The following is a 14,074-nucleotide window of genomic DNA, read 5'->3' as shown; positions in this document are numbered from 1 at the left end:
GCCGATCACCTTTTTCTCATTATAACTCGTCTCTAGCGTGCGCTGCAGGCTCTGGTCGTCCGCTGTCTTTATGTAGATCAACGCCGCTCTTGAGTCGCCACTTCTCCCAGAGACTCCAGAAATCGCTTTCCATGTTGGAGTCCATCTGATCGGGTAGTACGATTGCGTACTCGACGTATAGGTTTCCGAACTCGGTCTTGTGGTACACGCTGTCGCCATCCTCGTGCCAGATGGGCATACCCTCTCCAGCCACAGTCTCGACGTGGCCGGGCTGGACAACCTTACCACGGGGCCGGCTTAATCGCACGACGTGGTTATCGAGATGAGTGAGGTTGCGAGTCCAGCCGCCCATCCAAGCTTCTCGAAGAGAGAGAACCTCGGTCCAGTACAGATCGTCACCCTTGCGACGGAAGAATGCGCCATCGGTCTTATCGGGATTGTTGTCATATGATGGAGCCCTTTCAGATAATGTCACCAGCAAGTCGCCAGGGACCCAATCAGGGCTCTCATCAGCTTCGTTTTCGTAGACAACACGAGAGTCGCGAGCAGCTCCACGCTGGACGTTGAGTTGAACAGTCGTCGCCTTTCTCTCAACCCGTTCACCCTGGCAGACCTTGCACTTGTGCTTGATGTTCTTGCCCCTACCGCCACAAGCATCGCATCTTTGTTGAAATTGCTGAAACATTCCAGGAGCGAGCTGGCGCTTGACAATTCGTACACCATGGCCGCCACACGTATGACAGGTATCGACTTGCCCATCTGCACTTCCAGTGCCTTCGCAGGCTTCACAGATATGTTGCTTCTGCCAGGAGAACTCGGTGGTGGCACCGTTATAAAAGTCGCGGAGGGAGATTTCGACGCGGACTTCGACATTGTGGCCTCGGGGCTCGCTGGATGCTCGTCCGAAGTGGCCGTGCCCACCGAAGAAGCGGCTAAAGAGATCGAAGGGATCATGGCCACCACCACCTCCTCCTCCTTGGCGGCGTTGTTGAACACCTTCGTGGCCGTATTGGTCGTAAACTTTGCGCATTTCCTCATCGCTCAAGACATCGTAAGCTTCGGAAACCTCGACGAACTTATCATGTGCTGTATCATCGCCACTGGAAAAGGTCAGTGTTAGAAATCAAGCAGAGGGTGGATTGGAGGGGCATACGGATTCTTGTCTGGATGGAACTTCTTCGACAATTGACGATATGCTTGCTTTAATTCCTTCTTCCCTGCTTGCCTGCTTACGCCGAGAACCTGTAAAACTGTCAGAATCTGTATACTTATGGGCATACGGGAACTGTTGTACCTTGTAATAGTCCTGGGCGCATACAGCTAGCTGGACCAGAGCTAGAAGGACCACGAGGGCCGCTGTATGGAATAACATCTTGTCTCTCTTCCTGCAGATATAAAAAAGAAAAAGAAAAGATGGAAAGAGAATTTATATAAACAACCTGAAACTTCCGACCTTGAGTGGTAAAGAAGGACAGACTTCGAGATTTTGCGAGGAACTAAGGAGGGTGAGTTGAACTTGATAAAGAACGAACAAAGAAAGTCGCCTGAACCTCGAAACACCAGCGTGTTATCAAGTGCTATGCTATACTTTTTAGGACAGTAGCAAGCTTATCAGTAGACCCCTGCCAAGTGGTCTCTTATCGAGAGTTTGTGACTGGCTAGGAGGCTTGACTCACTGTCGGATTATGTTTTCTCCGTTGTCAGGCATAATGCCACACCCGGCTGTGTACCCCACGGTACAGTTTACTCACAAGAGCATTCACTCACTTGGAGCTCAAGAAGCATCCTAGGGGAGGAAAGAAAACTCAGGACCCGAATCCTGAATGATGAAAATATTTAGGTAATTTAGCCTAAGCTTAGGGGGCCCTTTGCTAAGTTTATTTTGACACTCTCTTCTCAAGTTTTATACTTTCTTGCTCCTTGAGGGTAACCTCCTATGGTCGATCTATAACTCAACTCACCTGTTGAAGTTTCCAGCATGGTCCTGTCAACTGGAGTAATTCGCCCTGTCTGTCCAGCAGTTACTTGGTGACGCCTTTTTACTGGCTATAAAACCCCCGGTTAAGGAGCCATACCTAAATCTAAATAAGTGACTCATGAACTTAGTCCTAAATCTATCCTAAGTTTTATGGACACTGGATGTTGATGCTTCGCCATCGGCCTCGCTCGGTACCTGTTGGCCAGTGAAAGGGCGAGCGAGACTCGATCTTTGGTGACACAGATCTCTAGTCTTTGGCCAACCCCAGGCACGACGGCAGACAGGGAATAACTTAAACTTTCATTCCTAACTGCCTAAAGTAAGCTGGGATGTTAGAGCAAGAAAACACTACATAGACCTTGATATAAGGTGTCAAAATAAACTCAGCCAAAGGTATACTAAGATTATCCTAAACTTATACTAAGTTACCTAAGTTACCTAAGTTACCTGAGTCTTTTTGCTGTTTAGGATTCAACGCAACTAAACTTAGTACGATTTATGTGTATGTAAGGCAACTGCCGCCCGTCTTTGACAGCGATTCAAGCTCGGGAGAGTCACGTGATCAATATTTCCATCGTCTACCTACGGAGTAAAGATCCCAGACCCACCTATTTCCACTTCCTCGACAATACACACATCATGAGCGCCAAACGCTATGCATTCCTCCCTATGGAGGAGGAGGTGGGAGAGGAAAAGGGGGAGTCATCGAAGAAGCCCTCGAAAAAGAGGAAGACCGAAGATGCCGCTGCGCGGAATAAGGCGGCGCTACCTGATATTCGAGAACGATCGCGACAAGAATACCTCAAGAAAAGAGAAGCCGAACGACTTGCTCTCTTGCGAAAACAGGTTGCAGAGGAGACGGACGAGTTGAGGAGCGGCGTGCGACTGTCGGAGAAAGAGAAAGCCGAATTTGCCAAGAACAGAGAGATCCTGCGACTGGCTGAAGAGCGACTTAACATTGATGATCATCGAGATGGATACTACATGCCCGAGGACTACATCACCGAGAAAGGAAGACTCGATCGCAAGAAGAAGGAAGAGGTACTATATAAGAAGCACATAGAAAGAGATCAGTTCGGGCGGGAGAAATTCGTCACAGAGCATGAAGAATGGGAACGGGAACAAACCACAAAGGTGAAAGCGCAAATCCAGCGCGCCGAAAGAGAGAACGACGATTACGACCTTGTTATGGACGAATCGCAGTATATTCAGTGGAAGTCGGACGCGAGAATGCCTGGCGACCGTCAAAAATTGACCCAAGAACAACAAGCCCTGATGGCGCGGATCGATGAAGCTGAGAAGAAGGCACTATCAATACAGGAGACACGAAAGAGCCTGCCTATTTACCAATATCGAGACGAGTTCCTCGCTGCGCTGGAGAAGTTTCAAGTCCTCGTCATTGTCGGAGAGACTGGCAGTGGAAAGACGACTCAGCTACCACAATATCTCCACGAGGCCGGTTATACCAAGAACGGCATGAAAGTGGGATGTACACAACCTCGTCGAGTGGCCGCCATGAGTGTAGCAGCTCGTGTGGCTGATGAAGTAGGTGTCAAAGTCGGTAGAGAGGTCGGATATACGATCCGATTCGAGGATTGCACCAGCGACAAGACCATCCTCAAGTACATGACCGATGGAATGTTATTACGAGAAATCATGACAGACCCTGAACTCTCGTCGTATTCAGCGCTGATGATCGACGAAGCTCACGAACGCACAGTACACACTGATATCCTCCTGGCGCTACTCAAGGATCTCTCGAGATCGCGACCTGATTTGAAGCTGCTGATTTCGTCAGCTACCATGAACGCTGAGAGATTCTCGGAGTATTTCGACAACGCTCCCATCTTCAATATTCCTGGTCGAAAATACCCAGTCGACATTTACTACACACCCGCTCCCGAAGCGAATTATCTGACTGCGGCCATTGTAACAACATTTCAGATTCACACAACACAACCCAAGGGTGATATTCTAATTTTCTTGACCGGACAAGACGAGATTGAAGCCGCGGAGCTTGAGCTTACTCAGACAGCAAAAAAGCTCGGCAACCGCATCAAGGAACTTATCATCTGCCCAATTTACGCAAACCTACCGTCCGATTTACAGGCGAAGATCTTCGAACCAACACCAGAAGGAGCTCGTAAAGTCATTTTGGCTACCAACATCGCCGAAACCAGTTTAACCATTGATGGAATTGTCTACGTTATTGATATTGGCTATGTCAAGGAAAACGTCTACAACCCCGCCACCCGTGCGTCAAACTTGGTTGTTGTTCCTTGCTCGAGAGCATCTGCAAACCAGCGAAGTGGCCGAGCTGGTCGTGTTGGACCAGGAAAGTGTTTCCGTCTATATACAAAATTCGCATACATGAACGAAATGGACGAATCAACTACACCAGAAATCCAGCGAACAAACCTGAATGGTGTTGTGCTTCAACTGAAATCCCTAGGCATCAATGAACTGCTTGATTTCGATTTCATGGATCCTCCGTCTAAAGACTCTCTTATTGGTGCGCTGAATCAGTTATATGCTCTGCAAGCGCTGAATCATCGTGGCGAGTTGACCAAAATTGGCCGACACATGGCTGAATTCCCTACAGACCCTTTGCTAGCCAAAGCAGTGCTGGCTGCCGGCAAGGAAGGCTGCGTCGAAGAGGTTCTGTCCATTGTATCGATGCTTGGTGAAGCTTCTACGCTGTTCTTCCGACCCAAGGACAAGAAGATTGAAGCAGACAGCGCCCGAAACCGATTCACAATCAAGGACGGAGGTGACCACGTCACACTCCTGAACATCTGGACCCAATGGGTTGACAGCGGTTTCTCCCCCATCTGGGCGAAGGAGAACTTCCTTCAACAACGGTCTCTCACAAGGGCACGCGACGTTCGTGACCAACTAGCAAAGCTGTGCGAAAGGGTCGAAGTCGAGTTGTCTACGTGTGGCATCTCCAACCTTCTGCCCATCAAACGAGCCATCACATCGGGATTCTTCCTCAACGCTGCACGGCTGCAGAAGAGTGGTGACGGTTACAGGATGGTGAAGAGCAATACAGCCATGTGGATCCACCCAAGCAGTGTCATGATGTCCGTTGACCCCCCGGCAAAGACGGTAATTTATTTTGAGCTTGTCCAAACGACCAAGGATTATATGCGCAGTGTGATGCCTATTGAGCCAAAATGGCTAGGGGAATTGGCACCGCATGTGTATAAAAAGGAGGATATGGAGGATTTGGTGGCGAAGAAGATGCCGAAAGAACGGAAATATAGGTAATAGGCAGCGGCGGCACATCCACAACTTTAGAGTAGCCTTATGGCAAATTTAGGATTGCTCTACATAACGAATGCAATTGAGCAAATCCACACTAAAGATAGTCTAAGAAGAAGAGCTACAGAAAATGCACAGATGACAGTTAGCATCAGGGTCTTCTTAGTTTGTCTACACCAAAATCGAGGTCTTAATTGGCCTCTTCCGTTTCCTTATCAGGCACCCATTCGTACAGAATATCTGTCCTCATGGTGTATTTGATCCCCTTGCGCACCGTTGCTCCTTCATGGAAAAGCCCTCTGTGTTGGAAGATGAGAACGCTTCCAGTTTTGGGGTTTACGTCCACTCTCTTCTCTCCCTTTCTGTCAAGGAATGAAGTTGCGCCACCTTGAAGTTCTGATGCTGGATCATTCTCAACAGAGTCATTGAGGTACAGGTGAACAGTGTAGAAAGTCTCAAATTCTTTTCCTGGACCTTCGGTATAGTAGAAAGGACCGTCGCAGTGGGCTGGGGGATATGTTAGCTGTGGACATGAGAGAAAGGTGATTGCACCTACGTTTGAAGAACTGTCCTGGTGAATACTTCAAGAACCTCATCCTCTCGTTAAATCGACTAAACACCCATTTCCCACCCTTCATATAGGGCTGGGGCGGCACCACAGCCAGAAGCTCTCGCAAACCCTCAGAGAGTATGCAGCGCTCCCATAGGCGATCAACAACGGTCTGCTGATTCCATATGATCCTATCACTCTCCCTATACCCAGGCGCCGGGGCCTCCCATCCAGGACCGGCGCTTATCAAAGCTGGTTTCCAAGCCGGGGCACTCTCATCAGGTCTTGGAACGGACGCTTCAGCTAGAGAGAGAAGTTGTTTGCATTCTTCTGGTGAGAGGACGTTGTCTAGCACGATAGCTGTGTGACCATCGTACTGAGGAAGAGGAGAGTTTGCAAAGTCGATGGAATGAGTCGTTATTGGGATTTCAGGCGGAGAAGAGAGGAAAGTATCAGGGATGGGAATGTCGTTTGACGTGTAGTCTACTTTGGTGAGCATGTTCTTGGAAGGGTCGCGTGGCTTGAGGAAGGATTGGGATGCGGGTTTGGAGGTGAGGCCTAGTTTTGAGGCGAGGTTGGATAACATTTTATAAGCACTATAACAGGGGTATCTTGAGAGGGTGAGATATGGAATAAAATTAATGCTACTATGAGAAGAGGAATATTGATGCCTATTAAGTAGATCTTTCTAACAAGGACAGTTTTATGGCAAGATGTTGGTGGTTTTATTGTGGATGTTGCTGCCTATGAGCTGGGCTGGGCTGGGAGGGAGTGGCTGTGTGGGGATGTAGCCACCACAAGTCCTACGCCGGTGACAGCTAGGCCTTCACTATAAGTTAAGGCAGATTAAGTAGAGGACGGGCTAATACTAGGTAATGCTGGTAGACTATTAAATTGAGGACAGATTGGTGATGGCGATGCTTGGGTTGGGCTATGGTGAATTTGGTAGCCTTGAAGGATCATAGCACAGCAGACGGTCCAGTGTAAGTTGGGAGCCTGTGACAACCGACAAGATCACACTGAGCCAAATGTTTGGACGGCATATTTGACGGATTGTTAGTGACAGCTAGGTCCGTTGAGATACGGATATGTGGCCATTGCTTGGCTCTAGGGTCATATTAGGCAGATTCTCGGAGTCATATGTGCTATGAACTGACTGTAAGAACACATGGCATCAAAAGAAGCGCGTTGACTGGATATGATCAACAATTCGGGGCGCTTTTTCAGTCGAGCAGATGTTTCAGTCTATCCAAGATCTCATGCTACGTGGAAATGAGATCTATGCAAATGAACAGTCTGTATAAAGTGTTTATGCGAGCAAAGAGTCTGTGGGCAGGCTCGTGAGAATGGCTATGATGACTATGAAGTGACATCTTGAGTGTTGATTACAGCAACAAAGACATTACCAAGTGAGAGGGTCACTAAGTGGCAATATAGGTAGAGTCATGGACTGATAGAGAGGCAATCAATCACACGGGAATAAGTTGTATAATCTCGGAGCTGAACTGCTTTTGCCTTTTGCTTATTAACCCAAGCAAGCTTCTAGAAGTGGACGAAAGCGGAAACAGAGATCTTGGCGATTCTTGGCTCAGATGTTAATTCCCGGCTTGGCCAGACTAGACTAGACTTGACTCATGTCGAACCTCATGAGAGCTGTACAATGTCTCGTGAGAGCAGCATTAGGTCTGAAAAGAGTCAGACATGGGCAGTGTTACCATTGAGAAGGGAATTGCGACATTCAAGTTTACAAACAAGCTGTCAGATGTAATAACAGGCCACTGAACCATGAGGTTGGAATCCTTCTGAGCAGAGATTTTCTGGAAAACTCGGCGAGGTAACCCAACTTGTGTATAAGCCGCCAGCCGGCGTGATGGGGCCGAGAGTGGCCCTCTAAATCGCCGTAGTGACCTTTTTGGTGGACTTCTTTGTAATTTGATATCCGTACTTCCGTTCAATGATACTCAGATATGAACTCGAGAATATGTAGAACTGTTCGAGAATAAGGTAAGAACTTGAGAAATAGTAGATATAATCATATCTTATTATTATCTACGTGAACAGGCTGCATTCAGTTACAATGTGGGCTCATGCGACGTTACCACAGAATTTTAGCGCTTAGCGACCTTACATAGATCCGAACCTAGCGACCTTCCCTTAGCGGGCTCAAGTTCGTCACTCTGAAGATCCCATTGACATGGTTCAGCAAGGAAGGGGGATAGTAGTGAAATACCACCCAAATACACTTTGCTCGTACGTAACTGCAACTCTCTTGACATTGGAGAGTGGATTTGCCTCTGAGCACGCAATTCCTCGTGCCTCGTTTTTGCGGATCTCCAAGTCAAATACATCCATCTATCTACTCAAGAGATGAACTTGTATCTCTATAGATCCCAACTTATATGTCTTGACTCTTCATTCACAGCTGTGATTGAGATACAGTCATAATGGACTTTTCATCAGAAAAAGAACATGGCAAGTCTCCTGACGATGACGTCGAGAATCTCCCGCACAGCGACGCCCCGCGACCCACGCAACAGGATCTTCTGCAGCGCTCGCTCTCAGCGCGCCAGGTGCAGATGATTGCTATTGGCGGCACCATCGGTACTGGCCTGTTTCTCGGCACTGGAAAGTCCCTGGCCACGGGTGGGCCAGCGTCGATATTGATCGCCTATGCCATCGTGGGTGCTATCGTGTTTACCACCATGTTGGCTTTGGGGGAGATGGCGGCGTTTATACCCGTTGCTGGGAGTTTTTGTACCTTTGCAGGGTGAGTTGTCTTGGTGAGATGCTTATAGGAAGGTCAGTTGCTAATGAGGTAGACGTTTTGTTGATGATGCGTTTGGCTTCGCTCTCACTTGGAATTACTGGTTCAACGACGCCGTGTCTACTGCCTCGGATCTCGTCGCTCTGCAGCTCGTTCTTCAATACTGGACCGACAACTTCCCCGGCTGGGCCCTCAGTCTTATTTTCTGGGTTGTTCTCATCGGCGTCAACATTGTTTCCGTCAAAGCGTATGGTGAACTCGAGTACTGGCTCAGTCTGCTAAAAGTCATCACCATTGTTGTCTTTATCGTCATGGGAATTGTTGTTAATTGTGGTGGAAACGAGACGGGAGAGTACATTGGCGGGAAATATTGGCATATCCCTGGTGCGCCTTTTGTTGGGGGTATTGGTGGCTTTGCCTCTGTTTTTGTCACGGCTTCTTTTGCTTGTAAGTTGAGATGTGAATCTCATATCGTATGCGATGAAACTGAAACTGACTGGCGCAGATGGAGGAACCGAGAGTATTGCCATCACCGCTGGTGAGACCAAGGATCCTACGAGAAACCTCCCCAAGGTCGTCAAGAATGTCTTTTGGCGAATCATCCTCTTCTAGTACGCTTCATTCACCCACGCTCACTCACTCGTCTCACTAACAGAACCAGTCTCCTTTCAATTCTTCTCATCGGTCTCAACGTCCCTTACAACTATCCTGACCTTAACTCCAAGGAGACCCGCACTTCTCCTTTCACCATCGTCTTTGAAATGACGGGCGCCAAAGCTGCTGGAAGCGTCATCAACGCCGTCATTCTCACTAGTGTCCTGTCTGCTGGAAATCACGCCCTCTTTGCTGGAGTGAGATTGATGTACACCCTTGCTATCGAGGGTCATGCCCCCAAGGTCCTTGGAAAGCTTAACAGGAACAGAGTGCCTTGGGTTGCTGTCCTTGTGACAGGATTCGTGGCTGGTCTCTGCTTTGGTTCGAGTTTCATCGGAGCAGGAGATTTGTGGAATTGGCTCCAGAAGTAAGTCGACCATTAGAGTGTGAACATCGAGCATAGCTAACATTCGCAGTATCGTCGGTGTATCGAACCAACTCAGCTGGATCTCCATCGGCATCACGTCAATCCGCTTCCGTCAAGCCCTCGCACTCCAGGGCAAAACTCATCTTCTCCCCTTCAAGAACTGGACGTATCCCTACGGCCCCTGGATCTGCGTTATTCTCAACAGTTTCCTCGTTCTCGTTCAGGGCTGGAGCTGCTTCAGCCCCAAATTCGACGGTGTCAGCTTCGTCAGCTTTTACATCGAGCTACCCGTCATGCTGCTCATGTTTGTTGTGTGGAAGCTTGTCAAGAAGACCAAGTTTGTGGGGTTGAGCGAGATGGATCTTGAGACGGATGTTTATACGATTGAGGAGAAGGTCACAGAGGAGACAGGGTGGAAGACCAAGGTGAAGAATGTGGTTACTTGGTTGTTTTAATGTGGGGGGATGTGATATGATTTGCAATTTCTTTTAGGATACCATGATGCATTGCATTGCAATTTGATGAATTTCTTGACCAATCTTCCATCTGGCGATTCAGAATCTCCAATTGAATAAATGTGAAAGGTGTTCATTAACAAACAATATAGGAATGGTGAGACCTAGTCTCGATGAGAAGTCAAAAGATCGCTCGCTCCATATTCGCCTTCACCAACACTTCACTCTCCATCACCACCCTCAGCATACTCCTCAGGAACTTCCGGCCATGCATCAACACCATCTTGTATAACCATCATCATGCCACCGACCATGTGATTATTGATATGACAGTGCAGCAACCAAGGCCCAGGATCAGCAGCATGATATCGAACTACCACCCAACTCGGCTCCTTATCCGCTGGCGCCGAAAGAAACGCATCTCTTCGAGGTGGATTAACAAGATTGAAGTGTTCGGGAATTTCCTTGGCCGCTTCTTCAACAGAACTCCACCTGAAAGGGCCAGTTCCCGTGCCTAGCATGTACATCTTTGAACCGTGCTTGTGAATCGGGTGTGGAGGTTGGGGAAACATGGCTGCCACGAAGACGAGATCTACCCATTGTCCCAGTTTTGTCGAGATGGTGACGTTGTTGTGGACGTAAGGCTGGGGGTTGAAGAGTGTAGGTCTCTGCTCGTCCAGATCCTTAGACATAAGACCTGTGCTGTTCAGGGCCCAGAGATACGAAGCACCTTTGATCTCCATGGTCAGATTGAAGGTGACATCAGCAGTTGGCGAAATCGACACTGGGGGATAAGGAAATGCCACCATCTGGTTAAACACCACGACATCCTCTGACACGGGAATACCAACGAGGTTGATCCACGGTTCAGCCTCTTGTTTGTAACCGAAGCCCTCAACTGAGAGGATAGCATGGCCAGTAATGATCTGCGGCGCACTATTCGAATTGAACCTCATCTTGAAGTCTCCAGACTTTTCAACCTTGACAAGAACGGAATATCGATCTCCGTTTGTGGCGGCGATGGCTTGGACTTTCTGAGGTTGGATGTAGGAGCCGTCCATGGCATATACCCACATGTCGTGACCGTCTATGGAGAAGACGCCGTTGACAAAGTTGACTGCAGCAACAATGTCGAAAGCGACCCATTTTGAGGAAGAATGGTGTTTGTTAGACACTTTGATGACTTCGAGTTGACCTTCTGTTTCTTTGCATCCAGAGAATGTTCCAGGGAGCAGAGCATCTTCGTTGCCGAGACCACCGGCAAGGGCATTAAGAGCAGAGGCAGGAAGACAACTGTAAATGTCAGCAATTGAGAGTAGAACTTATCTTGAAAACTTACGATTTATCAGTAAACTCAGCACCTCCTGGAACCAACTCAAGGTAGCCCTTCTGAATCTCATTGAGATTGGCTGCCACGAGATCCTTTGGCAGACACTCGACTCTTCCCTTGCCATTAAAGAGGATCGAATCATAGCATGAATCCTCAATTCCAGCAGCTACAGTCATATCCCACTTCTCATTAGAAGTAAGGTGCACAAAGTCAGAAATAACAACTGGCTTAACATGCCTCGTTGCCTTTTGGATCTCATACAAAGTCTCTTTATGATCGGAGATCAAGTGAAACGGGCTCGGTTCGTGGGGTCGTGGGTGGATTATGATAGCCCCGTAGAGACCATCTTCGATTTGACCCCGATGATGAGAGTGATACCAGAAACTTCCGTATTGTGTTGCGTGAAACTTGTAAGTGAAGCTGCATCCAGGCTTGATGGGATGCTGTGTAACGCCGGGAACACCGTCAGTCCACGGTGTGCCTTTCATTTCCAGCCCTATATTGTCAGTACTTCCAAATTTATGTTACATGAGAGACATACCGTGGTAGTGAATGGTGAGTTCTTCTGGAGACTGGTTGTGGACTTTGACAACCACCAAATCATCCTGGTTGATCTCAAGCACAGGTCCAGGGGACTGTCCATTTACGAGCAGCATCTTTCGTGAGAAGCCATCTGGGGCGTAGTCCTCCCATGTTATAGTGAGGTCAAACTTCTTGGTGTTGTTCCAGTATGTAGCTGATACTGAAGTGATGAACGATTGAAGGAGTACGGGGAGAAATATGAGCGAAGTGAGTGAGAAGTACATATTGCAAGTACTGAGGCGGGATCTGTGCCCAATTGAGGAACGAAAGGATAAAGATCAAGCTTGTGCCTTCATAATGACGAAGATGCTTGGGTTCCGGCGCTGTAATATACTGAACTCGGAGACTTCCTATTCTCACAACATCCATCCGAAGGTGAATGCACACTACGACAACATCATCTTACATGACAAGACCCTCTGCGCCACGAAGTTGCATTTTGAATTCCCTAATATCACAGTTCAAACCAATCAACAGAATCAATTGTTAATTTTGCCTGGAACTGTACAAGATTGGGGGCCATACCAAGACGGACACTCAGGTCAGTGGCATACCACGGAGTTGGCACCGGAATAAGCATATTTTCGCAAATTCGGTCAGCACTAGGTCTAACACTTGGGACGAGTCTAGAAAATCTGTCAAGATATAATTGGATAGCGTGCGATGGACGTTGGCTGAGATACGCGAGTATGATTGCTGTCAAGTTGGCGTTGCTTCATATGATGCTGTATAAGAGGAGAGTTGTTGACACTCCGACTTCAATGAGACTGACGAACTGTGAGGTTGTTACAAAAAGAATTATGGTCAATTCGATCCAAATGGTGACTGAGTACAAGTTTGTCGTTGAGCCTGAAATAGTTAACCGATACTTTGGTAGGGCTGACACGCTTTGAGGCCTTGATTTTAGCTACTAATAAGCTTGGCTGTCAGCATCTACAGATGACTTGGTCTTGACCAACAGCCAATACTCAGCATGCCTTGGAGAGGCTAGCTTTAACACTACTAAGTGATTGGCCAAATGCTTAAAGGGCCAGGGTAAATTGATCAACATTGATATGGCCCCCAATTAAGGGATTTAGATAACTTGTTTTTAAGCCCATGAGGAGCATAACGGGTTAACCAAGGTTTTTCTTGGAACTTGATTTCCTCCCATTTATTTTGTTTATTATGGTTTAGACAATAGGCATGGTTTCTGCGTTCTTTGCTAGTGGTGGTAACAGCTCAGACTAATCATACATGCATGTCATAGTATAGTAAACCTCTAGATTTGCCTTAGAGCTGACCCTAATTTTCGTCTCAATCTTCCATTGGCACGCAAGCCAGCCTTATATGCACAGCTTACTACTAGTCATCAATGCCCAAAAGCTTCTTCATCGGATCCGACGGTTGTACAGTCCTTGTCGGGCTTAGACTACCATATCAGTCCGAATCAATCCGAACCACAAGCCCAGATCTGATCTTTCATGTCTCACCCCGTAGGACTGACTGAACAAGGCGTCAAATTCCATCATGATAATCGTCTTCGTCAGCAAATGACAGTCTTTTGCAAAAGCTCTTGATATGTGCATGCTTCGGTTACCTCGGGTCACTCTGCTCTTCGTTTGCATTTGGAGGCTCTCGCCAAGCATTACCAACCTGATTGAAGGCCACGGGTAGCCGGAGAGGAAGGTATGATGGACTTCTGGGTTCTTGAAATATTCTTATGACATTAGCTCATATGGGGAGGCCGGGGAAACTCGCCATCAAACACAACGAGCCATGGATCATTGTCTACGGTTGATCCTTGATCAGCTTCAACAGACGCGCAGTAGACAAACAGACTCCAAACACATATACAAGTCATACCGACTTCTTTGTACACGTTTTATCGCTTTGTGGCACAGCGAGCACAGGCAAGTTCTTCGCTTTCTCATCGCCCTCTAGTGTCCCGTAGCTGTCGGTGGATGTCTGGGTGACCTGAGCTTAGTGATGTTGTCTTTGGTCAAGCCTCTCGAATTGCAATAGTGGAGGCTCTGCATCCTTTTCTGTCTGCTCCTGTGCATTTGCATTCGTGCTGGTGTAGTTATGAATTCACTATATCGTGTCAGTATAATTGTCGAAGGTGAGCTTCTTCGGTGCGACCCTAAGACT

At 47.8% G+C, this 14,074-nt stretch overlaps 5 protein-coding genes across 5 annotated transcripts; 2 read left to right on the top strand and 3 right to left on the bottom strand.

Annotated features, from left to right (window-relative positions):
• Positions 1-19: 19 nt before the first annotated feature.
• On the bottom strand, positions 20-1,372 carry FVEG_03121 (hypothetical protein; the record flags this gene model as incomplete). Its single annotated transcript, XM_018890715.1, has 3 exons — positions 20-1,100; positions 1,154-1,242; positions 1,295-1,372. 3 exons carry the CDS (start codon positions 1,370-1,372, stop codon positions 20-22), a joined length of 1,248 nt encoding a protein of 415 aa, XP_018747081.1.
• A 1,231-nt stretch (positions 1,373-2,603) lies between these two features.
• On the top strand, positions 2,604-6,516 carry FVEG_03122 (hypothetical protein). The gene has a single exon (XM_018890716.1). The coding sequence runs from the start codon at positions 2,618-2,620 to the stop codon at positions 5,246-5,248; it is 2,631 nt and encodes an 876-aa protein (XP_018747082.1). The 5' UTR covers positions 2,604-2,617; the 3' UTR covers positions 5,249-6,516.
• Positions 5,210-7,209, bottom strand: FVEG_15192 (hypothetical protein). Its single transcript, XM_018904315.1, has 3 exons — positions 6,950-7,209; positions 5,799-6,899; positions 5,210-5,749 (listed from the first exon to the last, which is right to left on the bottom strand). The coding sequence occupies exons 2-3, from the start codon at positions 6,376-6,378 to the stop codon at positions 5,433-5,435; spliced, it is 897 nt and encodes a 298-aa protein (XP_018747083.1). The 5' UTR covers positions 6,379-6,899; positions 6,950-7,209; the 3' UTR covers positions 5,210-5,432.
• Positions 7,210-8,061: 852 nt separating this feature from the next.
• FVEG_03123 (AAT family amino acid transporter) lies at positions 8,062-10,130 on the top strand. The gene is made up of 5 exons (XM_018890717.1): positions 8,062-8,559; positions 8,612-9,003; positions 9,062-9,167; positions 9,218-9,577; positions 9,627-10,130. The coding sequence occupies exons 1-5, from the start codon at positions 8,237-8,239 to the stop codon at positions 10,030-10,032; spliced, it is 1,587 nt and encodes a 528-aa protein (XP_018747084.1). The 5' UTR covers positions 8,062-8,236; the 3' UTR covers positions 10,033-10,130.
• Positions 10,131-10,253: 123 nt separating this feature from the next.
• Positions 10,254-12,168, bottom strand: FVEG_03124 (hypothetical protein; the record flags this gene model as incomplete). The annotated part of the gene is made up of 3 exons (XM_018890718.1): positions 10,254-11,325; positions 11,372-11,858; positions 11,904-12,168. 3 exons carry the CDS (start codon positions 12,166-12,168, stop codon positions 10,254-10,256), a joined length of 1,824 nt encoding a protein of 607 aa, XP_018747085.1.
• Positions 12,169-14,074: the final 1,906 nt, after the last annotated feature.

This window comes from Fusarium verticillioides, chromosome 5 (genome assembly GCF_000149555.1).
Source record: "Fusarium verticillioides 7600 chromosome 5, whole genome shotgun sequence".
NCBI classification, from domain to species: Eukaryota; Fungi; Ascomycota; class Sordariomycetes; order Hypocreales; family Nectriaceae; genus Fusarium; species Fusarium verticillioides.
Note: the sequence above shows the minus strand (reverse complement) of the source record. Positions and strands in the feature narration are given on the sequence as shown.

Excerpts from the sequence above, each read along its gene's own strand:
- FVEG_03122 (XM_018890716.1), top strand. The coding sequence starts at position 2,618 with ATGAGCGCCAAACGCTATGCATTCCTCCCTATGGAGGAGGAGGTGGGA.
- FVEG_15192 (XM_018904315.1), bottom strand. The coding sequence starts at position 6,378 with ATGTTATCCAACCTCGCCTCAAAACTAGGCCTCACCTCCAAACCCGCA. Across the intron at positions 5,750-5,798 it reads ACCAGGACAGTTCTTCAAAC|CCCACTGCGACGGTCCTTTC; the intron begins GTAGGTGCAATC and ends CATATCCCCCAG.
- FVEG_03123 (XM_018890717.1), top strand. The coding sequence starts at position 8,237 with ATGGACTTTTCATCAGAAAAAGAACATGGCAAGTCTCCTGACGATGAC. Across the intron at positions 8,560-8,611 it reads AGTTTTTGTACCTTTGCAGG|ACGTTTTGTTGATGATGCGT; the intron begins GTGAGTTGTCTT and ends CTAATGAGGTAG. Across the intron at positions 9,004-9,061 it reads TGTCACGGCTTCTTTTGCTT|ATGGAGGAACCGAGAGTATT; the intron begins GTAAGTTGAGAT and ends TGACTGGCGCAG.